Genomic DNA, 25,669 nt, shown 5'->3' on the forward strand with positions numbered 1-25,669 from the left:
AATAACTATTTATGTTAATGTTTAAGAAGATTTCGGTAGCTTTTATTAGGTTTATTTTTCTGTGCGTTTTCCACCATGCAAAAAAAAAAAATAAAACATTGGGGATCTTCTTGATTGCAAAATTGGACTGACTGTGAATAAAAAGCGAGGAGAAACGTTGCTTTCAATGGGCACTTTAGTAAAATTCTGTACCTGTAATGTTTGCTAGGAATGTGCAGACTTGACTATTCCTGAGTGTGTGAATGATCAGGGTGTGTCTTATCTTAATGACTTGTACCTTGTGTTTAGGCGGCAGATGCTGAGCAGGGCAATTTCAATCGTAGGGTCGCCCTTTTACAGATCTTCATCTTTTACCAGCCTCTTTAATACTAGGCCAGCTATAAAGACATTGGAAGGCAATTGGGTCCTCCTGAGCAAGCAAGTCTTGGCTCTGTCTGGCAGATTTAGTGGCCATGAGACCAAGTCTTAGTGATCTTAGGATGGATTGCTCTTATGATCCGGTGACCTTGGAGCAGCATGAAAACTTTCACTGGAGTAAGTGGTAACTATACTGACCGCAAATCCTGATCTTAACACCGCAACTAGAAGTAGCCGTGGGGTGTACCTAACAAACCCTAGACACCTCGTCACAGCCGGAGGACTAAATACCCCTAAAGATGGAAATAGGAATACTACCTTGCCTCAGAGCAGAACCCCAAAGGATAGGCAGTCCCCCACAAATATTGGCTGTGAGTAGGAGAGGAAAGACAAACACAGGCAGAAAACAGGATTTAGCAAAAGAGGCCACTCTAGCTAAAATAGGAAAGGATAGGACAGAGTTCTGTGCGGTCAGTATTAAAACCCTTCCAAAAATATCCACAGCAGATTATGCAAAAAATTCCTCCATCTAACTAAAGACGTGGAACGTATATCTGCAACTCCAGAGACTCCTACACTCAGAGCAGGAATACAATCAAAAAACAAGCACACAGCTTGTGTGCCATAGAAAAAGAAACAGACACTTATCTTTGCTGAATTGGCAGCTAAGCAGGAGAAGCCAGACAGAGATCCAACACTTCCCAAGAAACATTGACAACTGGCAAGGACTAATGAGTCCTGCAAACCTAAATACCCCAGTCAGAATTGCAATCAGCAGATACACCTGTCCAGGACTGCAGCCCAAGAACAACTGCATTACCACCTACAACCACTGGAGGGAGCCCAAAAGCAGAATTCACAACAGATTGCGTTGGATCAAGATGCCAAAACGGCACTTTCACTGGTCCCACATCATAACTTCTTGTAGCTAAATACTCCAGTAATAGCAACAATCCAAAGAAATATCCACTGTGCTCCCAAGCAACATGTTTCAGACCAGCATGGTCCTTTCTCAGGGCTTGACAAAGAACCATGGAGGTCGGAAACACGTTGCATGGGAGCACAGCAGATATTTCTTTTCTGTCTTTTTAATGTATGTGCTGTTGTGTTCAATCATTTATTATGCTCTTTATACTACTGGATTAATAAAGCAAATCTTTTAAGAAGATGTGAGTGCCGACTATCATTTGGAGTGTTGCTACTTCTTCTAGCTTGTCTGTCCCTCTTATCTCCTTGTGTTATTTAGGTATCACACTCCCACTGCTTACACTTCCCTGCGAAACAGATAGTTGTGGTCTACCTATGATGTCAATTGCAAGCCTCTCTCATCTTTTTAAGTGGAAGAACTTGCACAATTGGTGTCTGACTAAATACTTTTTTCCCCACTGATATATAGATTATTATAATAATATATTATAAATATAATATTATTATATTAATTGGAATCTCGCTTCACACCTGTTGTTTATATTGCTATATTTTGTACTGGTTGCTCATTTGAACTGTAAGATATTTTGTTTAACAGTTCTGTTCCTTTGTTTTGTTTTATTTCACACTAATAAAGCTTTTTCACATTTGTTTAACCCCTTAGCGACCGCCGATACGGCTTTTAACGGCGGCCGCTAAGGGTACTTTAACCACAGCGCCGTTAATTAACGGCGCTGTGGAAAAAGTACATAGCACCCCCCAGAGGCCGATTTTCTCCGGGGTCTCGGCTGCCGGGGGTAGCAGAGACCCCAGAGAACATGATTCGGGGGGTTTTTAACCCACCCCGCATTTGCGATCGCCGGTAATTAACCGTTTACCGGCGATCGCAAAAAAAAAAAAAAAAAAAACGCGTTCTTTTTACTTTCTCTGTCCTCCGATGTGATCGCACATCGGAGGACAGAGAAAAGGGGTCCCAGGTGGCCCCCCAATACTCACCTAGCTCCCCCGATGCTCCTCGTGTCTCCCGGTGGGCGCCGCCATCTTCAAAATGGCGGGCGCATGCGCAGTGCGGCCGGCACCGGGAGAATCTTTGGGGTCTCGGCTGCCGGGGGTAGCCAAGACCCCAAAGAGCATGATCGGGGTCGGTTTTACCGACCCCTGTTTTGCGATCAACGGTAATTAACTGTTTACCGGCGACCGCAAAAAAAAAAAAGTAAAGTGTAATTCTCTGTCCTCTGATGTGATCGCACATCAGAGGACAGAGAAATAGGGGGATTCGGGGACCCTACAATACTCACCTGTGTCCCTGGATCCTCTTGCTGCTCCTCCTGGCCGCCGGCAGAAGAAAATGGCGGGCGCATGCCCAGTGCGCCCGCCATCTGTCTCCATCTGCCGGCCGGCAGGAGAACAGCAGTTGGGGCTAAAATTAGGGTTAGGGGTAGGGTTAGGGGTAGGGTTAGGGGTAGGGTTAGGGGTAGGGTTAGGGGTAGGGTTAGGGTTAGGGCTAGGGTTAGGGCTAGGGTTGGCGCTAAATTTAGGGTTAGGGTTTGGGCTAAATTTAGGGTTAGGGTTGGCGCTAAACTTAGGGTTAGGCTTCTTTCACACTTACGTCGGTACGGGGCTGTCGCAATGCGTCGGCCCGACATACCGACGCACGTTGTGAAAATTGTGCACAACGTGGGCAGCAGCTGTAGTTTTTCAACGCATCCGCTGCCCAATCTATGTCCTGGGGAGGAGGGGGCGGAGTTACGGCCACGCATGCACGGTCAGAAATGGCGGATGCGACGTACAAAAAAACGTTTAATTTAACGTTTTTTGTGCCGACGCTCCGCCAAAACACAACTGATCCAGTGCACGACGGACGCGACGTGTGGCCATCCGTCACGATCCGTCGGCAATACAAGTCTATGGGCAAAAAACGCATCCTGCGGGCACATTTGCAGGATCCGTTTCTTGTCCAAAACGACGGATTGCAACGGAATGCCAAACGACGCAAGTGTGAAAGTAGCCTTAGGGCTAGGGTTAGGGTTGGGGCTAAAGTTAGGGCTAGGGTTGGGGCTAAAGTTAGGGTTAGAGCTGGGATTAGGGTTAGGGTTTGGATTAGGGTTGGTATTAGGGTTAGGGTTGGCATTAGGGTTACGCTTGGGATTAGGGTTAGGTTTGGGATTAGGGTTAAGGTTAGGGTTGTGATTAGGGGTGTATAGGGATTAGGGTTAGGTTTGAGGTTAGGGTTGAGATTAGGATTAGGGGTGTGTTGGATTTAGGGTTTTCATTAGGGTTATGGTTAGGGTTGACATTAGGGTTGTTTTGGGGTAAGGGTTGTGATTATGGTTAGGGTTAGTGATTAGGATTATGGATCAGGTTGGGATTAGGGTTAGGGGTGTGTTGGGGTTAGGGTTGGAGCTAGAATTGGGGGGTTTGCACTGTTTAGGTACATCAGGGGGTCTCCAAACATGACAGCCAATTTTGCGCTCAAAAAGTCAAATGGTGCTCCCTCCCTTCTGAGCTCTGCCGTGCGCCCAAACAGTGGGTTACCCCCACATATGGGGCATCAGCGTACTCGGGATAAATTGGACAACTATTGCAGTTGCTACAATATCTTTTTTGTGGAAAAAAAAATATTTTTTATTTTCACGACTCTGCATTCTAAACTTCTGTGAAGCACTTGGGCATTCAAAGTTCTCACCACACATCTAGATAAGTTCCTTGGGGGGTCTAGTTTCCAAAATGGGGTCACTTGTGGGGGGTTACTACAGTTTAGGTACATCAGGGGCTCTGCAATCGCAACATAATGCCCACAGACCATTCTATCAAAGTCTGCATTCCAAAAAGGCGCTCCTTCCCTTCCGAGCTCTGCCGTGCGCCCAAACAGTGGTTTACCCCCACATATGGCACATCAGCGTACTCGGGATAAATTGGACAACAACTATTGCAGTCCAATTTCTCCTGTTACCCTTGTGAAAATAAAAACTTGGGGGCTAAAAAATCTTTTTTGTGGAAAAAAAAATATTTTTTATTTTCACGGCTCTGCATTATAAACTTCTGTGAAGCACTTGGGCATTCAAGGTTCTCACCACACATGTAGATAAGTTCCATGGGGGGTCTAGTTTCTAAAATGGGGTCACTTGTGGGGGATTTCTACTGTTTAGGCACATCAGGGGCTCTCCAAACGCGACATGGCGTCCGATCTCAATTCCAGCCAATTCTACATTGAAAAAATAAAACGGCACTCTTTCTCTTCCAAGCTCTGCGGTGCGCCCAAACAGTGGTTTACCCCCACATATTGGGTATCGACGTACTCAGGAGAAATTGCACAACAACTTTAGTGGTCTAATTTCTCCTGTTACCCTTGTGAAAATAAAAATTTGTGGGCAAAAAATCATTTTTGTAGAAAAAATGCAATTTTTTTTTTTCACGGCTCTACGTTATAAACTTCTGTGAAGCACTTGGGGGTTCAAAGTGCTCACCACACATCTAGATAAGTTCCTTAAGGGGTCTAGTTTCCAAAATGGTGTCACTTTTGGGGAGTTTCCACTGTTTGCACATCAGGGGCTCTCTAAACGTGACATGGCGTCCGATCTCAATTCCAGCCAATTCTGCATTGAAAAAGTCAAACGGTGCTCCTTCACTTCTAAGTTCTGCGGTGCGCCCAAAAAGTGGTTTACCCCCACATATGGGGTATTGGCGTATTCAGGAGAAATTGTATAACAAAATTTATGGTTACATTTCTGTTTTTACACTTGTGAAAATAAAAAAAATGGTTCTGAATTAAGATGTTTGCAAAAAAAAGTTAAATGTTCATTTTTTCCTTCCACATTGTTTCAGTTCCTGTGAAGCACATAAAGGGTTAATAAACTTCTTGAATGTGGTTTTGAGAACCTTGAGGGGTGTAGTTTTTAGAATGGTGTCACACTTCATTATTTTCTATCATATAGACCCCTCAAAATGACTTCAAATGTGATGTGGTCCCTAAAAAAAAAATGGTGTTGTAAAAATGAGAAATTGCTGGTCAACTTTTAACCCTTATAACTCCCTAACAAAAAAAAATTTTGTTTCCAAAATTGTGCTGATGTAAAGTAGACATGTGGGAAATGTTATTTATTAACTATTTTTCGTGACATATCTCTCTGATTTAAGGGCATAAAAATACAAAGTTTGAAAATTGCAAAATTTTTAAAATTTTCGCCATATTTCCGTTTTTTTCATAAATAATCGCAAGTAATATCGAAGAAATGTTACCACTATCATGAAGTACAATATGTCACGAAAAAAACAATCTCAGAATCAGCGGGATCCGTTGAAGCGTTCCAGAGTTATAACCTCATAAAGTGACAGTGGTCAGAATTGCAAAAATTGGCTCGGTCATTAAGTACCAAATTGGCTCTGTCACTAAGGGGTTAATATTGGCATATTTCTTTGACTCATTGTCCTCCTGTTGTATCTGATATGTTTTGAGTCGTTTTTTGCCTGTTGTCAATATGCTATTTAGCATATACATGCCACTGTATGCATGGTATTACCATTAGTTTAAAATGACTTTGGGACTATTCTTTATATATATATATATATTCTGTATTATAGTTTCCATGTGAAATGCATCAATCCACAGGCTGTGCCCCTGGACAAGATATTCTCTTTCTGACCTCCCCCACCTTTGTAATTCCCACAGTAAATACCAGCAGGCTCCGGCCCCGTGCGGCTATTGTAATGTATGTCTGGCCTGTTTTTTCTATTGGCCTGCCCTGTGTATCTGTGTTATATATTCTGTGTGTTGTAAATAAAGTGTGTTCTTTTAGACTGGAAATACCTTGAGTAGCAGTCTGCTTTTATATGCTCCCATGTAATCAAGAAATTCTAGCAAGCGTCCTTCATTCCGAATCCAGCAAAAGGAGTGGACCTCCTGAAACAAGGGGGGTGCTGTAAGAGGTACTACAGCACAGTAGACCCCGTTACACACACCATTACTGACCCACTGCCAAACCGGTCATGCTTAAGGATGTTTCAGGCAGCAGATCGCTCTGCACGGCATCTTCAGACTCTGTCACGTCTGTCACATGTGCTCAGTGTGAACCTGCTTTCATGAAGATTGCATATTATAACTGTGTATGGTGTTACGTTGTGACCTAGATTAACCACAATGTTACCCTGCTTAAAAAATGTAATAAATATTAGTCACATGTCCCACAGAATTTTTGCCATGATAAACTGTAATTCGGGTACAACTGCAGCTCGCTTGCAATCGGTCTGGATACTGTTGCTGCTATAAAAGTGTCAGACAAGTCACAACAATATTTTTGGTTCTTAACTTTGCTGCAGTCGGAGTTGCTAGCTTAGAATTTCCCCAATACAGAGAAAAGCTCTCTGTCAAGTCCTCCATTCTCTCGGTGGGCGAAAAGTCTCATTGATGTCCTACTTTTTTAGAAGCGGGGCTTTTATTCCGTTTTTTTTTTTTTTTTTTTTTTTTATCCTCGCTGCTTAAAAAACAACCTAAATAGACTCAATAATGAAATACACTGCAACAAAAGGCAAAAGCATAAAAGGTGTTGGGCGGATTGATTGACAGAGACCCAACTCTGTAAACAAGAAAAAAGGACAAATGAGTCTTTAAACACAAAAAAAGACGAAAAAAAACCCAAAGCTTTTCCCTTTGTCCGTCGACGACTACTGAAGCGAAGCAGATCGGCCCTCACAATGGCCGAACAATCGCCCGTCTCCAGTCCCTGATAAATAAAGTTTTAGTGCATTTTGTTATGTGATGGACACGTATACACGCACTCTGCACAAGGTATTCAGCAGCACCGCTGCATGCCATGCCGTGGGGTAGACTGGCCCTTTAAGAGAATTACAGGTAAGCTAAGTAGCCGCAGGGAGAAAGAAAGAGCTAAGCAATGAGACGACCTTTCAAATGGGTAATTGAAGGAGACAGGAGTGCGTGGTTTTTCTATGAAATCTGACGAGGTGGAACTGATGTCTTTAAGGTTACACCTATAGACAAAGTCCATGAACTAGGATTTGGTTAGGGATTGACAGAAAATACCATTTGCTAGCATGCAAGTTGACAGAAGAAGGCTGTGAAAAGTCGTTTTGAGGGTCCGATCCAAAACTCAAAGTCAATGTCAAACCAAAAGGGCTTCAGCAAAAAAGAAAAAAAGTAGTTTTGAAGCTTTTAAAAAGTTTGTAAGAGACAGAAAATCTCCTCTGACAACAACCCCTAAAAAGGAGCGTTCCCTTAATGATTTCCACTTAAAAAATAAACATGGCTTTTGAATGCTTAAAAAAAACAAACCTCTTTGTGAACATAGCCGTAGAGTGGCGTAGGGACCTATAAATTTTCTGTGGGACACCATCTGATCATCAGAAGTTTAGTAAAAGTTTAGTTTAAAAAAGTTCAAAAAAAGTATTCCAATCTCCAAGATCCTATCCCAATATGTAGTGGGTAATAAATTAGAAAATACCTCCAAATAGTATAGTTCTTCTGATTCGCTATGTTGCTTACACCATATGCAGGGTATTGCAGTAGCCTAGGAATCCATGGTGACGAATACTCATATAGTGAAAGTTAGTTGTTAGTGGTCATAAGCATGGATAACTAAGCTACTGCAATGCCCTGCACATAGGGTAAGCAACATAGATTATCAGAAGAACTATCCTACATTTCTAATTGGAGGTATTTGCTAATATTAATATAACTACTACATATTGGGATAGGAACTTGGAGACAGGAATAGCCCTTTAAGAGGATGGAGCTGGGCTGCAGGACCACACACAACATGTGAACAGGTGCGGCCCCATTTTTTGGAAGAAAGGAGTCGTATTTTTCTAATATTGGAAAATCCGTGTACTGCTTTTTTTTTTAGATCATGGCCATTACTTTGCAAGTGTACAAAAGAATCTCGATGAATCAAATATAATGACCATAGCCCAAGGAAATTGACGTTCAGCTCCAATCAGCAGGGACCACCTTGACTATCCCTAATGGTCAATGGTAGTGATGAGCAAATCTGTCGAAGTTTGAATTTGGCAATTCACTCGATTTTGGCCAGGAAATTCACTTTGCATGTGTCATGCTGCTGCAATGCAGGTAGGTGCAGGCTTCGCTAGATCGCAGTAGAGAGGAAGCAGGTTTGCACCTAAACAGAGCTAATCTGCAGTGCAGCAACCACAGGTGGCAGCAGAATAGTTAAAACAAGCCGGGTCAAATCCTAGACTGTAGCGCAGTACCAAAGGAATAAGCAAACTCGAAGTCAGAGACAAGCCAGGGGGTCAGTCACGGTCAGGAGCATAAAGGATAGAAACAGGTCAGGATACAAGCCAAGTCAAACCAGGGAGTCTGCACACTAAAGGGAAACACTGAGTCAAGACGAGAACAGGGGAAAACAGAGACAGGAGTTCAGACAGCAAATGCAGCATTACAAATCAGATCAATCAGAGTCAGCTTACAGCAGCACTAGGCAGAAACTATAACTGACATGATCTGCAGGACACAGCGGGGATAGACAGCCAACCTGAGACCAGACTGAGTCTGAGAAAAGTTAACCCCTGACATGATCAGACAAGGAAAAGGCAAGACAGGACTCAAAACCTGGTCTGGATCATGACAGCATGGTCTTTATTCACAACGCGGGTCCCATTAGGGCTTCAGTGCCTGTGGTGCCAAAAAAGCCTCATGAGGAGGTCTGGTGGGTCATGGGAGGTGCCAAAGACCTGATGGAACACATGGCGTGAAAAAGACTGGTGACGACAAATGAAGAAGACTGGTGAAGACCACACAGAAAAGATCAAGTGTAACTCTGCACGTACAAGGTGAGGGTTTGGTAGAGAGGTATTCATTTTTTTGGGAAGCAAACCACCAGTTTATGGAAATGGCATCACGCCACTAATTTTCTGTCTAAACAGAAAAAAATTCAGATTCTGGTATATACAAATTTTGGTGAAACTACAGATGAAGCTGATTTAACGCCAAGTGATTGTCAATGGCCAGCAATGCAGAAAAACAAGTGGAGCCATTGTTGTGGATGAGAGCAATCGAACCACTACAGTTCACATCAAAACCACCAATGTCTATCCTAACGAGCCATCCACCCCGATGTCACCACAGCTGTCACACGACGGGTTAGGCCTTGGACGATCCATCATCATAGAAAAGTATATATTGGTCAATGACTCATATGAACGGGTCCGTTAACTTGTATTGGTCTGATTGGGGTCTATTTGGTACATGGACAGGAAACTAACCGAATATATCTGTCTGAACAAGCCCCAAATGATAAGACACAGAGCAGACACTCAAGGACTTAGCGTCCAATAAGAATCGGCACCTTTGTCGCATCTTGTCCTTGTACATAAAGAAGTTTAACTAAAACCATCTCCTCTAGAATCTTCCGAGGATTTATCCATCACCTGACAGCATGAGCTGAAGCCTCCGCTGTAGTTTAGTTCCAAGAATGTCATTCACATCAGATCTGAGGCAGAAGGCAGAAGACAGATATCTACGAGCCAACCGACTGATCAATGTAACAGATACAGCAATACTCCTCTAATCCAGCATCTGGGGTGCCAGACGACGAAATATTCTGGACTATTCTGCAGTCACTAAAATATAAACTGACTAGTAAGGGAGGAGAGTGGAGACCCCTCGATAAGAAAAGTCCAAAAAATGTTTGTTTTTTTAATTATGAGGATATTGGAGGAGATTTTCCCGATAGTCCATATGGTGCTGATGTTTTTTCCACAAGTTCTTTTTATAACATGGAAAAGCAACTAAGATAAATAAAAAATAGCTAGAAAGATAGATAGAAGAATGAATGATGAATCAAAGATGGACAGAAAAATCAATGAAGTATGGATAGAAGGATGAAAGATGGAAGGATTGATGGATAGAAGGATGAAAGATGGAAGGAAGGAAGGATTGATGGATAGAAGGATGAAAGATGGAAGGATTGATGGATAGAAGGATGAAAGATGCAAGGATTGATGGATAGAAGGATGAAAGATGGAAGGATTGATGGATAGAAGGATGAAAGATGGAAGGAAGGATTGATGGATAGAAGGATGAAAGATGGAAGGAAGGATTGATGGATAGAAGGATGAAAGATGGAAGGATTGATGGATAGAAGGATGAAAGATGGAAGGAAGGATTGATGGATAGAAGGATGAAAGATGGAAGGAAGGATTGATGGATAGAAGGATGAAAGATGGAAGGAAGGATTGATGGATAGAAGGATGAAAGACGGAAGGATTGATGGATAAAAGGATGAAAGATGGAAGGAAGGATTGATGGATAGAAGGATGAAAGATGGAAGGAAGGATTGATGGATAGAAGGATGAAAGACGGAAGGATTGATGGATAGAAGGATGAAAGATGGAAGGATTGATGGATAGAAGGATGAAAGACGGAAGGATTGATGGATAGAAGGATGAAAGACGGAAGGAAGGATTGATGGATAGAAGGATGAAAGATGGAAGGATTGATGGATAGAAGGATGGATACATATGAAGATCAAAGAGATCTTACAAGAAAGGGGATGTGGTCTGCGTGTGAGGACATTTCTATAAACACCAACCGGAGTTGTCCGCAGGACACGTTAGGTAGGTGACAATGATGGACCCCTAATACCTGGCACACATATAAGGAGGAGGCTTGTATCCTTTCCGGTTACTCGGATATCATCACATTCCACCTGCCGGTCACTGTCCTCTGCGGCGTCACTTATCTCCGCCTCAGCCTGAACACAAGAATGACGGTAAGTGACCGGGAAACAGTAAAAGAAGAGGAAACACAAAACTTTCAGAAATGACAATATAAAAGCTGCCATTCTACAGGCGGGAATATATGTGGTCAGGAACAGAAGAAAGACACGTCTGATTACACGGAGAGTTACCCACAGACCACAGACACACGGGGACAGGAATAATAGGACACACAGGTCTGAGGAGGAGAGGAGACTTCATCCTGGAGCAGCTCATACACAACAGCAAGAAAGAAAGAAAGAATCTCAAGGAAGCGCCATAAATTACTGATGGGAGAATGAGCGCGTGTGACCACCGGCTCCCGGCTCATAGGCGGCCAGCACAGCGCCTCACACTATGAACAACAGGTGGCGCCATACTATGGAAGTAACTGTTATAACAGTAACCAGATCTGGGGGTATTCTATATACACTGCCCAACTACCGCTAGGAGTATTCTATATACACTGCCCACCTACCGCTAGGGGTATTCTATATACACTGCCCACCTACCGCTAGGGGTATTCTATATACACTGCCCACCTACCGCTAGGGGTATTCTATATACACTGCCCACCTACCGCTAGGGGTATTCTATATACACTGCCCACCTACCGCTAGGGGTATTCTATATACACTGCCCACCTACCGCTAGGAGTATCCTATATACACTGCCCATCTACCGCTAGGAGTATTCTATATACACTGCTCACCTACCGCTAGGGGTATTCTATATACACTGCCCCCCTACCGCTAGGAGTATCCTATATACACTGCCCACCTACCGCTAGGAGTATTCTATATACACTGCCCACCTACCGCTAGGAGTATCCTATATACACTGCCCACCTACCGCTAGGAGTATTCTATATACACTGCCCATCTACCGCTAGGAGTATTCTATATACACTGCTCACCTACCGCTAGGGGTATTCTATATACACTGCCCCCCTACCGCTAGGAGTATCCTATATACACTGCCCACCTACCGCTAGGAGTATTCTATATACACTGCCCTCCTACCGCTAGGGTTATTCTATATACACTGCCCACCTACCGCTAGGAGTATTCTATATACACTGCCCACCTACCGCTAGGAGTATTCTATATACACTGCCCACCTACCGCTAGGGGTATTCTATATACACTGCCCACCTACCGCTAGGAGTATTCTATATACACTGCCCACCTACCGCTAGGAGTATTCTATATACACTGCCCACCTACCGCTAGGGTTATTCTATATACACTGCCCACCTACCGCTAGGAGTATTCTATATACACTGCCACCTACCGCTAGGGGTATTCTATATACACTGCCCACCTACCGCTAGGGGTATTCTATATACACTGCCCACCTACCGCTAGGAGTATTCTATATACACTGCCCACCTACCGCTAGGGGTATTCTATATACACTGCCCACCTACCGCTAGGAGTATTCTATATACACTGCCCTCCTACCGCTAGGAGTATTCTATATACACTGCCCACCTACCGCTAGGAGTATTCTATATACACTGCCCACCTACCGCTAGGAGTATTCTATATACACTGCCCACCTACCGCTAGGGGTATTCTATATACACTGCCCACCTACCGCTAGGAGTATTCTATATACACTGCCCTCCTACCGCTAGGGGTATTCTATATACACTGCCCACCTACCGCTAGGAGTATTCTATATACACTGCCCACCTACCGCTAGGAGTATTCTATATACACTGCCCACCTACCGCTAGGAGTATTCTATATACACTGCCCACCTACCGCTAGGGGTATTCTATATACACTGCCCACCTACCGCTAGGAGTATTCTATATACACTGCCCACCTACCGCTAGGAGTATTCTATATACACTGCCCACCTACCGCTAGGAGTATTCTATATACACTGCCCACCTACCGCTAGGAGTATTCTATATACACTGCCCACCTACCGCTAGGAGTATTCTATATACACTGCCCACCTACCGCTAGGAGTATTCTATATACACTGCCCACATACCGCTAGGGGTATTCTATATACACTGCCCACCTACCGCTAGGGGTATTCTATATACACTGCCCACCTACCGCTAGGAGTATTCTATATACACTGCCCACCTACCGCTAGGAGTATTCTATATACACTGCCCACCTACCGCTAGGAGTATTCTATATACACTGCACACCTACCGCTAGGAGTATTCTATATACACTGCCCACCTACCGCTAGGGGTATTCTATATATACTGCCCACCTACCGCTAGGAGTATTCTATATACACTGCCCACCTACCGCTAGGAGTATTCTATATACACTGCACACCTACCGCTAGGAGTATTCTATATACACTGCCCACCTACCGCTAGGAGTATTCTATATACACTGCCCACCTACCGCTAGGAGTATTCTATATACACTGCCCTCCTACCGCTAGGAGTATTCTATATACACTGCACACCTACCGCTAGGAGTATTCTATATACACTGCCCACCTACCGCTAGGAGTATTCTATATACACTGCCCACCTACCGCTAGGAGTATTCTATATACACTGCCCACCTACCGCTAGGAGTATTCTATATACACTGCCCACCTACCGCTAGGAGTATTCTATATACACTGCCCACCTACCGCTAGGAGTATTCTATATACACTGCACTCCTACCGCTAGGAGTATTCTATATACACTGCACTCCTACCGCTAGGAGTATTCTATATACACTGCACACCTACCGCTAGGAGTATTCTATATACACTGCCCACCTACCGCTAGGGGTATTCTATATATACTGCCACCTACCGCTAGGAGTATTCTATATACACTGCCCTCCTACCGCTAGGAGTATTCTATATACACTGCCCACCTACCGCTAGTAGTATTCTATATACACTGCCCCCCTACCGCTAGTAGTATTCTATATACACTGCCCACCTACCGCTAGGGGTATTCTATATACACTGCCACCTACCGCTAGTAGTATTCTATATACACTGCCCTCCTACCGCTAGGAGTATTCTATATACACTGCCCACCTACCGCTAGGAGTATTCTATATACACTGCCCACCTACCGCTAGGACTGTTCTATATACACTGCCCACCTACCGCTAGGAGTATTCTATATACACTGCCCACCTACCGCTAGGGGTATTCTATATATACTGCCACCTACCGCTAGGAGTATTCTATATACACTGCACACCTACCGCTAGGAGTATTCTATATACACTGCCCTCCTACCGCTAGGAGTATTCTATATACACTGCCCACCTACCGCTAGTAGTATTCTATATACACTGCCCTCCTACCGCTAGGGGTATTCTATATACACTGCCACCTACCGCTAGTAGTATTCTATATACACTGCCCTCCTACCGCTAGGAGTATTCTATATACACTGCCACCTACCGCTAGGAGTATTCTATATACACTGCCCACCTACCGCTAGGAGTATTCTATATACACTGCCCACCTACCGCTAGGAGTATTCTATATACACTGCCCACCTACCGCTAGTAGTATTCTATATACACTGCCCTCCTACCGCTAGGGGTATTCTATATACACTGCCACCTACCGCTAGTAGTATTCTATATACACTGCCCTCCTACCGCTAGGAGTATTCTATATACACTGCCCACCTACCGCTAGTAGTATTCTATATACACTGCCCTCCTACCGCTAGGAGTATTCTATATACACTGCCCACCTACCGCTAGTAGTATTCTATATACACTGCCCTCCTACCGCTAGGAGTATTCTATATACACTGCCCACCTACCGCTAGGAGTATTCTATATACACTGCCCACCTACCGCTAGGAGTATTCTATATACACTGCCCACCTACCGCTAGTAGTATTCTATATACACTGCCACCTACCGCTAGGAGTATTCTATATACACTGCCCACCTACCGCTAGTAGTATTCTATATACACTGCCCTCCTACCGCTAGGGGTATTCTATATACACTGCCACCTACCGCTAGTAGTATTCTATATACACTGCCCTCCTACCGCTAGGAGTATTCTATATACACTGCCCACCTACCGCTAGGAGTATTCTATATACACTGCCACCTACCGCTAGGAGTATTCTATATACACTGCCCACCTACTGCTAGGAGTATTCTATATACACTGCCCACCTACCGCTAGGAGTATTCTATATACACTGCGCCCCTACCGCTAGGAGTATTCTATATACACTGCCCCCTACCGCTAGGAGTATTCTATATACACTGCCCACCTACCGCTAGGAGTATTCTATATACACTGCCCCCCTACCGCTAGTAGTATTCTATATACACTGCCCCCCTACCGCTAGTAGTATTCTATATACACTGCCCACCTACCGCTAGGGGTATTCTATATACACTGCCCCCCTACCGCTAGTAGTATTCTATATACACTGCCCACCTACCGCTAGGGGTATTCTATATACACTGCCACCTACCGCTAGGAGTATTCTATATACACTGCCCCCCTACCGCTAGTAGTATTCTATATACACTGCCCCCCTACCGCTAGTAGTATTCTATATACACTGCCCACCTACCGCTAGGGGTATTCTATATACACTGCCACCTACCGCTAGTAGTATTCTATATACACTGCCCACCTACCGCTAGTAGTATTCTATATACACTGCCCCCCTACCGCTAGTAGTATTCTATATACACTGCCCCCCTACCGCTAGGAGTATTCTATATACACTGCCACCTACCGCTAGTAGTATTCTATATACACTGCCCTCCTACCGCTAGGAGTATTCTATATACACTGCCCCCCTACCGCTAGGAGTATTCTATATACACTGCCCACCTACCGCTAGGACTGTTCTATATACACTGCCCACCTACCGCTAGGAGTATTCTATATACACTGCCCACCTACCGCTAGGGGTATTCTATATATACTGCCACCTACCGCTAGGAGTATTCTATATACACTGCACACCTACCGCTAGGAGTATTCTATATACACTGCCCTCCTACCGCTAGGAGTATTCTATATACACTGCCCACCTACCGCTAGTAGTATTCTATATACACTGCCCACCTACCGCTAGGGGTATTCTATATATACTGCCACCTACCGCTAGGAGTATTCTATATACACTGCACACCTACCGCTAGGAGTATTCTATATACACTGCCCTCCTACCGCTAGGAGTATTCTATATACACTGCCCTCCTACCGCTAGGAGTATTCTATATACACTGCCCACCTACCGCTAGTAGTATTCTATATACACTGCCCCCCTACCGCTAGTAGTATTCTATATACACTGCCCTCCTACCGCTAGGGGTATTCTATATACACTGCCCCCCTACCGCTAGTAGTATTCTATATACACTGCCCACCTACCGCTAGGGGTATTCTATATACACTGCCACCTACCGCTAGTAGTATTCTATATACACTGCCCCCCTACCGCTAGTAGTATTCTATATACACTGCCCCCCTACCGCTAGTAGTATTCTATATACACTGCCCACCTACCGCTAGGGGTATTCTATATACACTGCCACCTACCGCTAGTAGTATTCTATATACACTGCCCACCTACCGCTAGTAGTATTCTATATACACTGCCCCCCTACCGCTAGTAGTATTCTATATACACTGCCCCCCTACCGCTAGGAGTATTCTATATACACTGCCACCTACCGCTAGTAGTATTCTATATACACTGCCCTCCTACCGCTAGGAGTATTCTATATACACTGCCCACCTACCGCTAGGAGTATTCTATATACACTGCCCACCTACCGCTAGTAGTATTCTATATACACTGCCCACCTACCGCTAGTAGTATTCTATATACACTGCCCACCTACCGCTAGTAGTATTCTATATACACTGCCCACCTACCGCTAGGAGTATTCTATATACACTGCCCACCTACCGCTAGGGGTATTCTATATACACTGCCCTCCTACCGCTAGGAGTATTCTATATACACTGCCCACCTACCGCTAGGAGTATTCTATATACACTGCCACCTACCGCTAGGAGTATTCTATATACACTGCCCACCTACCGCTAGGAGTATTCTATATACACTGCCCACCTACCGCTAGGAGTATTCTATATACACTGCCCACCTACCGCTAGGGGTATTCTATATACACTGCCCTCCTACCGCTAGGAGTATTCTATATACACTGCCCACCCGTCTATTTATAGTGCCCACCAGTCTATATACGATGCCCACCCAGGCTCACTGACTGTACCAATGTGCTCTCATCACCTCATCATCTCCTCCACTTCCTACCAAAGCTGCAGCGTCTGCACATGGGTATAGAGGACACCGCTGCCGCCTGTCACCCACATCATTCCTTCCTATGAAATGTCCCCATTCTTCTGCCATACGAGCATTTCAGTATATCGTATTTTCACCCACTAATTTCCCAGCGCTGCCAGCATTCCTGCTGCCATAATAATAGGAACTTTGTATGATTTATGTACAGATGTAGCAGAGCTTATTTTGCTGCTGAAATGGACATACAGAATTTTCACATAGTGCAGGTTCCGCGCCATCACTACTCTTACAGCATCCAACAACTATGTGACAAATTCAGCTCTGCTACATTCATTTTCTGGGCCATTCATTTTATTATAGCCGGATGAAGTAGAGCTGACTTTGTCAGATTACACAGCTTTGTACTCACTGCTTGTAATTCTGCTTTATTATCATGATGCAATACTAATACCAAAATGCAGCAGAGTTGAGTTTGTCATTTGTCATTAGAGTGATAGAGTGTAGCGGTGTCGAGTTTGTCGTCTGGCACACTTTACAGTAATTTGACAATGTGTTTGACTGTAAAGAGACCACATGTATTTTGGGCTAATAATCATTTTTGCAATCGGGTTTCATTAGTGATTTTGCACTATTTGCCTTTTGTATCTTCCATGTCATTTTGTCTATTGCAGGCTGCAGAAGGAGGTGACGGAAGGAACCTTCAGTGAGCTCGTTATCCGTCTTTTTAACCCCCTCTCAGCTGATTTATGACCACAGAACACATCGATTGATCTGCCATAAATTAGCTGAAAGGAGTTCCGGAAAAGACTGATAAAAGATTTACAAACTGCTCTAGAAGGAGCTCACTTATGGAAACTCAGTTAACTCGTTCTACAGTTAGCAATGTACAAGGAAAATTATTTTTTAATGAAACCCAAGTGCAAATATGATTTTTATCCCAAAGTAAGTAAAAAAAAAATGTAAAAAGAAAAAAAAAAGTATAAAAAAAATATTAAAATTCGTAAAACAAAGTATAAAAACAAGAAGTAAAAAAATAGAAAAATATTAAAATTTGTAAAAAAGTATAAGCAATAAACAAATAAAAATATAACAATTCGTAAATAAAATATTAAAATAAGTACAGGGAAAAAATAAAAATGAATTAAAATTGGTAAAAAAAAAAAAAAAAAAAAGCATAAAAATAAGTAAAAGGAAAGTGTCCTAAGGTGGAGAACCCCTTTAACTCAGAAAGCAATCACGTGGTCTGGCAATAGGGCCTAAGAGTATGAAAGGACACCTTTAGCTCTGCTTCATCTACATGCTGGCCAGTCCTTAGCAGGCCTCTGTCAGAAGGCCGCCATCTTTCCCAAACCTGATTTACTATGACTACTTCTCAATTCTGCCATGGAAGCAAATTCAGCTCTGCTCCATCTGCATTTCATTATTAGTTTGTCATCTGGCACACATAGAAGAACTGCAAGAAAATAGGCGGCAATGGATTGCTGAGCACAGCGATTGTTGCCCTTAGCAACCAATCAGAGCGCAGCTTTCATTTTCTACAGTGCTCTCGAAACACGCAAGCTGTGCTGTGATTGGTTGCTATGGACGACAACACACAGGTTTTTCTTTCACAGTTATCACCCAATTCTTGCCCCATATATGCCAAAATAATCGCCGTACAAGATCAGGCGGCAGATATATTATGTATTTTAGACACTTTGATAGGCTAGAGGCAAATCTGTCTTTGTTGCCTCATAGCAACCAATCACAATGCAGCTTTCATTTTTCAAGAGCACTGTAAAATATGAAAGCGGCGTTCTGATTGGTTGCTATGTGAAATAAAGACTATATTCCCCCCATTATCTTTATATCCTTCAGAAATGTCTCCGCAGACGGCAGTGACCTTTATACTAGAAGCCTTGGTTAATGTATAGATTCTTCTCCTGTGGCCCTCGCCCATTGGTTGTAAATATAAAGCCTCCACGACATTCCTTAACCTGGGGGCCACACCTGTAGTGATGGGAACGCATAGTGTTCACACTGATGTAGCAGAGCCGGTGTTGGTATCATAATGTGTTATTATGGGATGCGTATGCACAAAAAAAAAAAACAACAACACAGTCAGCTCTGCTACATCTGTACATATCTATGTATAGTTTCACGCACATGCAGCATGAAAAGTATCCACCAATCATTGATATAGGATGTAGCAGAGCTGAGTTTGTTATTTAGCGTTTTTGCATCATTAATGGGGGGGTCACCTGGAGATTCCCCCTTTCTCATGCTACAATTTCCAGGTGTCCGCTAAAATCAAAAGAACCGCCATCGATTTCAATATGTCAGCTGATCCCAGGGGGCTCTAGACCCCCACTACAATCCGCTGCTGAAATAGGGGGAGCAGCCTCTAATGGAATGATCCCATAACGATAACGTATTATGTTTATCTGCAGTCCCATGTAAAAGCACAGATGTGTGTCTCCACATGATAAACTCCGCAGTCTGTTCCCCAGTGACAGCTGGTATGCACAAAAATAAAAAAAATAAAAAATAAACGGTCAGTGACAAACTCAGCTCTGCTACATACTAAATGCAGTTGATTCAGCATGACATGAAATAAGTTACGAACTCAGCTCTGTTACAACTGAAATACACTCAATTCACCATAACACCTGGTACGGATGGGAAAAAAAAAAAAAGAAAAATGACAAACTCATGTCTACTACATCTGAAATTAAGGCAGTTCGCCGTGAAAGCAATTATGGATGAAAAAAATCTCGACAATCACGCACTCAGTTTTGCTGCATCAGAAATGCAGTCAATTTACCGTGACAGCTGCTCGGCATTAAAAAAAAAAAAAAAAAAAAATCAGTGACAAACTCAGCACTGCTACATCTGAAACATAATCAATTCAATGTAACAGCTGATATGCATGGAAATAAACTCAGTAATGACAAACTCATCTCTGCTGCAACCAAATTAAGTAAATTTGCTGTGACAGCTGGCACGGAAGAAAAAAAATTACTAACTCAGCACTACTACATCTGAAATGCGGATTAATTCACCATTACAGTAGGTATGCGTGAAAAAAAAAAAAAAGAAAGAAACTGGAAATCGACAATCTTAGCTCTGCATCTGAAAATTAATCAATTGCCGTGACAGCTGCTAGGCATGAAAAAAAAAAAAAAAATCAGTGACAAACTCAGCTCTGCTACATCTAAAATGGAGTGAATGTACCGTGACAGTAGGCAAGCACGAAAAAAAATAATAATAATAATAATCAGTGACAAACTCAGCCCTGCTATATCTGAAATATAAACACTTCATCGTAACAGCTGGTACGAATGAAAAAAAAAAAAAAATGGATAATGACAAACTCATTTCTTATACATCCGAAAGAAAGTCAATTCGCCTTGACAGCTGGTATGGACGAAAAAAACAAATGGATAATGACTAACTCAGCTCTACTAAATCTAAAATTCATTTAATTCACCTTGACAGCTGGAATGCATGGAAAAAAAGAAAAGTCAGTGACAAACTCAGCTCTACTACATCTGAAATGGAGTCAATGTACCGTGACAGTAGGCAAGCATGAAAAAAAAAATAATAATAATCAGTGACAAACTCAGCTCTACTACATCTGAAATATAATCATTTCTCCGTAACAGCTGGTGTCGAAGTAGAAATCTGGAAAATGACAAACTCAGCTCTGCTACATCTGAAATATAATCATTTCTCCGTAACAGCTGGTATCGAAGTAGAAATCTGGAAAATGACAAACTCAGCTCTGCTACATCTGAAATATAATCATTTCTCCGTAACAGCTGGTATCGAAGTAGAAATCTGGAAAATGACAAACTCAGCTCTGCTACATCTGAAATATAATCATTTCTCCGTAACAGCTGGTATCGAAGTAGAAATCTGGAAAATGACAAACTCAGCTCTGCTACATCTGAAATATAATCATTTCTCCAGAACAGCTGGCATGGAAGTAGAAATCTGGAAAATGACAAACTCAGCTCTGCTACATCTGAAATATAATCATTTCTCCGTAACAGCTGGTATCGAAGTAGAAATCTGGAAAATGACAAACTCAGCTCTGCTACATCTGAAATATAATCATTTCTCCGTAACAGCTGGTATCGAAGTAGAAATCTGGAAAATGACAAACTCAGCTCTGCTACATCTGAAATATAATCATTTCTCCGTAACAGCTGGTGTAGATGTAGAAATCTGGAAAATGACAAACTCAGCTCTGCTACATCTGAAATATAATCATTTCTCCGTAACAGCTGGTGTAGATGTAGAAATCTGGAAAATGACAAACTCAGCTCTGCTACATCTGAAATATAATCATTTCTCCAGAACAGCTGGCATGGAAGTAGAAATCTGGAAAATGACAAACTCAGCTCTGCTACATCTGAAATATAATCATTTCTCCGTAACAGCTGGTGTAGATGTAGAAATCTGGAAAATGACAAACTCAGCTCTGCTACATCTGAAATATAATCATTTCTCCAGAACAGCTGGCATGGAAGTAGAAATCTGGAAAATGACAAACTCAGCTCTGCTACATCTGAAATATAATCATTTCTCCGTAACAGCTGGTATGGATGTAGAAATCTGGAAAATGACAAACTCAGCTCTGCTACATCTGAAATATAATCATTTCTCCGTAACAGCTGGTATGGATGTAGAAATCTGGAAAATGACAAACTCAGCTCTGCTACATCTGAAATATAATCATTTCTCCAGAACAGCTGGTATGGATGTAGAAATCTGGAAAATGACAAACTCAGCTCTGCTACATCTGAAATATAATCATTTCTCCGTAACAGCTGGTGTAGATGTAGAAATCTGGAAAATGACAAACTCAGCTCTGCTACATCTGAAATATAATCATTTCTCCGTAACAGCTGGTATGGATGTAGAAATCTGGAAAATGACAAACTCAGCTCTGCTACATCTGAAATATAATCATTTCTCCAGAACAGCTGGCATGGAAGTAGAAATCTGGAAAATGACAAACTCAGCTCTGCTACATCTGAAATATAATCATTTCTCCAGAACAGCTGGCATCGAAGTAGAAATCTGGAAAATGACAAACTCAGCTCTGCTACATGTGTGATACTCCAGGCTGCGCCTCTTGGTAGCCTGTCCTTTGCTACTGGGCATCAGATGTGCCTTTTTGGACTCACCAGCTTGGATCTCGGCAGGAAGCCCTGGATCATGTCTCCAGACCCCTTACTCCAGGTCACGAGCCCCCTCTGAGGCTGGCAGCGCCCATGGCTGGTGGTCAGGAGCTGCAGGGCAGGTGCCTCTTGTCTCTGACCCCGCTCTGCTCAGCTCTGAAAACTTTTCTGAACTGCAGGGAAAACTTTTTTTTTCCTTTCTCACTCCACAGACTCACGTGATGTCTCCCACCCACAGGCTCCTGGCCCAGAACACACAGTGGAAGCAGCCTGTGTCCCAGTAAGGGGCTGTGCTGGCTGACACTGAGTCTGTAATCTGCCCCCTCTAGAGTCCCATACAAGAAGACCCCCTAGTCCATAGCTGGGGATGGGAACAGTGCGGGGGACACAATGGAGCGCACACATGGGAGCGCACTCTCTCAGACCCCCATAGTGTAATGCATATGGTGCCACCACTGCGCCCCTTGTGTGCCAGTCAGATGCTGGGAGCAGTGGTGCAACGCCCCGGAGCGGGTATATGCCATTTGTGGCAGGAAATATAAGGCACTAAACAAGGCGGATACTGACGGACCGGGGATCGGGACCATACCCCTTATAGTTGTCAGGTAGGGTCCCCCACCATGTTGGATCATCTGGCCATTGTGGCAGGCAGGACTGGGGTGGGCACTCTGGTTCTCTTTATTATAGGGGCACTATAGTCGTTTTTTCCTTTTTGGGCAGAGTCACTTGAGTATTTGTGGCTAACAGAATGGGGAAATGGCTGTCACTATTATGGAGGCACTGCCGCTGTCACTATTATGGAGGCACTGTGCCTGTCACTATTATGGAGGATCTGTGCCTGTCACTATTATGGGGGCACTGCCGCTGTCACTATTAAGGAGACACTGTGCCTGTCACTATTATGGAGGATCTGTGCCTGTCACTATTATGGAGGATCTGTGCCTGTCACTATTATGGAGGCACTGCCGCTGTCACTATTATGGAGGATCTGTGCCTGTCACTATTATGGGGGCACTGCCGCTGTCACTATTAAGGAGACACTGTGCCTGTCACTATTATGGAGGCCCTGTGCCTGTCACTATTATGGGGGCACTGTGCCTGTCACTATTATGGGGGCACTGTGTCTGTCACTATTATGGAGGCACTGTGCCTGTCACTATTATGGGGGCACTGTGCCTGTCGCTATTATGGAGGCACTGTGCCTGTCGCTATTATGGAGGCACTGTGCCTGTCGCTATTATGGGGGCACTGTGCCTGTCACTATTATGGAGGCACTGTGCCTGTCACTATTATGGAGGCACTGTGCCTGTCGCTATTATGGAGGCACTGTGCCTGTCACTATTATGGAGGCACTGTGCCTGTCACTATTATGGAGGCACTGTGCCTGTCACTATTATGGAGGCGCTGTGCCTGTCACTATTATGGAGGCGCTGTGTCTGTCACTATTATGGAGGCGCTGTGTCTGGCACTATTATGGAGGCGCTGTGTCTGGCACTATTATGGAGGCACTGTGTCTGGCACTATTATGGAGGCGCTGTGTCTGGCACTATTATGGAGGCGCTGTGCCTGTCACTATTATGGAGGCGCTGTGTCTGTCACTATTATGGAGGCGCTGTGTCTGTCACTATTATGGAGGCACTGTGTCTGGCACTATTATGGAGGCACTGTGTCTGGCACTATTATGGAGGCACTGTGCCTGTCACTATTATGGGGGCACTGCCGCTGTCACTATTAAGGAGACACTGTGCCTGTCACTATTATGGAGGATCTGTGCCTGTCACTATTATGGAGGCACTGTGCCTGTCGCTATTATGGAGGCACTGTGCCTGTCACTATTATGGAGGCACTGTGTCTGGCACTATTATGGAGGCACTGTGTCTGGCACTATTATGGAGGCGCTGTGTCTGGCACTATTATGGAGGCGCTGTGTCTGGCACTATTATGGAGGCGCTGTGTCTGGCACTATTATGGAGGCGCTGTGTCTGTCACTATTATGGAGGCACTGCCGCTGTCACTATTAAGGAGACACTGTGCCTGTCACTATTATGGAGGATCTGTGCCTGTCACTATTATGGGGGCACTGCCGCTGTCACTATTATGGAGGCACTGTGCCTGTCACTATTATGGGGGCACTGTGCCTGTCACTATTATGGAGGCGCTGTGTCTGTCACTATTATGGAGGCACTGTGCCTGTCACTATTATGGAGGCGCTGTGTCTGGCACTATTATGGAGGCGCTGTGCCTGTCACTATTATGGAGGCACTGTGTCTGGCACTATTATGGAGGCACTGTGCCTGTCACTATTATTGGGGCACTGTGTCTGGCACTATTATGGAGGCGCTGTGTCTGGCACTATTATGGAGGCGCTGTGTCTGGCACTATTATGGAGGCGCTGTGTCTGGCACTATTATGGAGGCGCTGTGTCTGGCACTATTATGGAGGCACTGTGTCTGTCACTATTATGGAGGCACTGTGTCTGGCACTATTATGGAGGCGCTGTGTCTGGCACTATTATGGAGGCACTGTGTCTGGCACTATTATGGAGGCACTGTGTCTGGCACTATTATGGAGGCGCTGTGTCTGGCACTATTATGGAGGCGCTGTGTCTGGCACTATTATGGAGGCGCTGTGTCTGGCACTATTATGGAGGCGCTGTGTCTGGCACTATTATGGAGGCGCTGTGCCTGTCACTATTATGGAGGCGCTGTGCCTGTCACTATTATGGAGGCGCTGTGTCTGGCACTATTATGGAGGCGCTGTGTCTGGCACTATTATGGAGGCACTGTGTCTGTCACTATTATGGAGGCGCTGTGCCTGTCACTATTATGGAGGCGCTGTGTCTGGCACTATTATGGAGGCGCTGTGTCTGGCACTATTATGGAGGCACTGTGTCTGTCACTATTATGGAGGCGCTGTGTCTGGCACTATTATGGAGGCACTGTGCCTGTCACTATTATTGGGGCACTGTGTCTGGCACTATTATGGAGGCGCTGTGTCTGGCACTATTATGGAGGCACTGTGTCTGGCACTATTATGGAGGCACTGTGTCTGGCACTATTATGGAGGCGCTGTGTCTGGCACTATTATGGAGGCACTGTGTCTGGCACTATTATGGAGGCACTGTGTCTGGCACTATTATGGAGGCACTGTGTCTGGCACTATTATGGAGGCGCTGTGTCTGGCACTATTATGGAGGCGCTGTGTCTGGCACTATTATGGAGGCGCTGTGTCT

At 44.1% G+C, this 25,669-nt stretch overlaps 1 protein-coding gene across 1 annotated transcript in view; it reads right to left on the bottom strand.

Annotated features, from left to right (window-relative positions):
• PRSS23 (serine protease 23) overlaps positions 1 to 22,632 on the bottom strand; it is an 81,112-nt gene extending 58,480 nt beyond the window's left edge. The window contains exon 1 of the mRNA XM_069759276.1: positions 22,444 to 22,632. Within this exon, the coding sequence (XP_069615377.1) occupies positions 22,444 to 22,476 (33 nt within the window). The 5' untranslated portion in view covers positions 22,477 to 22,632. The remainder of the gene's footprint in view (positions 1 to 22,443) is intronic.
• Between the last annotated feature and the right edge of the window lie 3,037 nt (positions 22,633 to 25,669).

Source organism: Ranitomeya imitator, chromosome 3 (assembly GCF_032444005.1).
Source record: "Ranitomeya imitator isolate aRanImi1 chromosome 3, aRanImi1.pri, whole genome shotgun sequence".
NCBI classification, from domain to species: domain Eukaryota; kingdom Metazoa; phylum Chordata; class Amphibia; order Anura; family Dendrobatidae; genus Ranitomeya; species Ranitomeya imitator.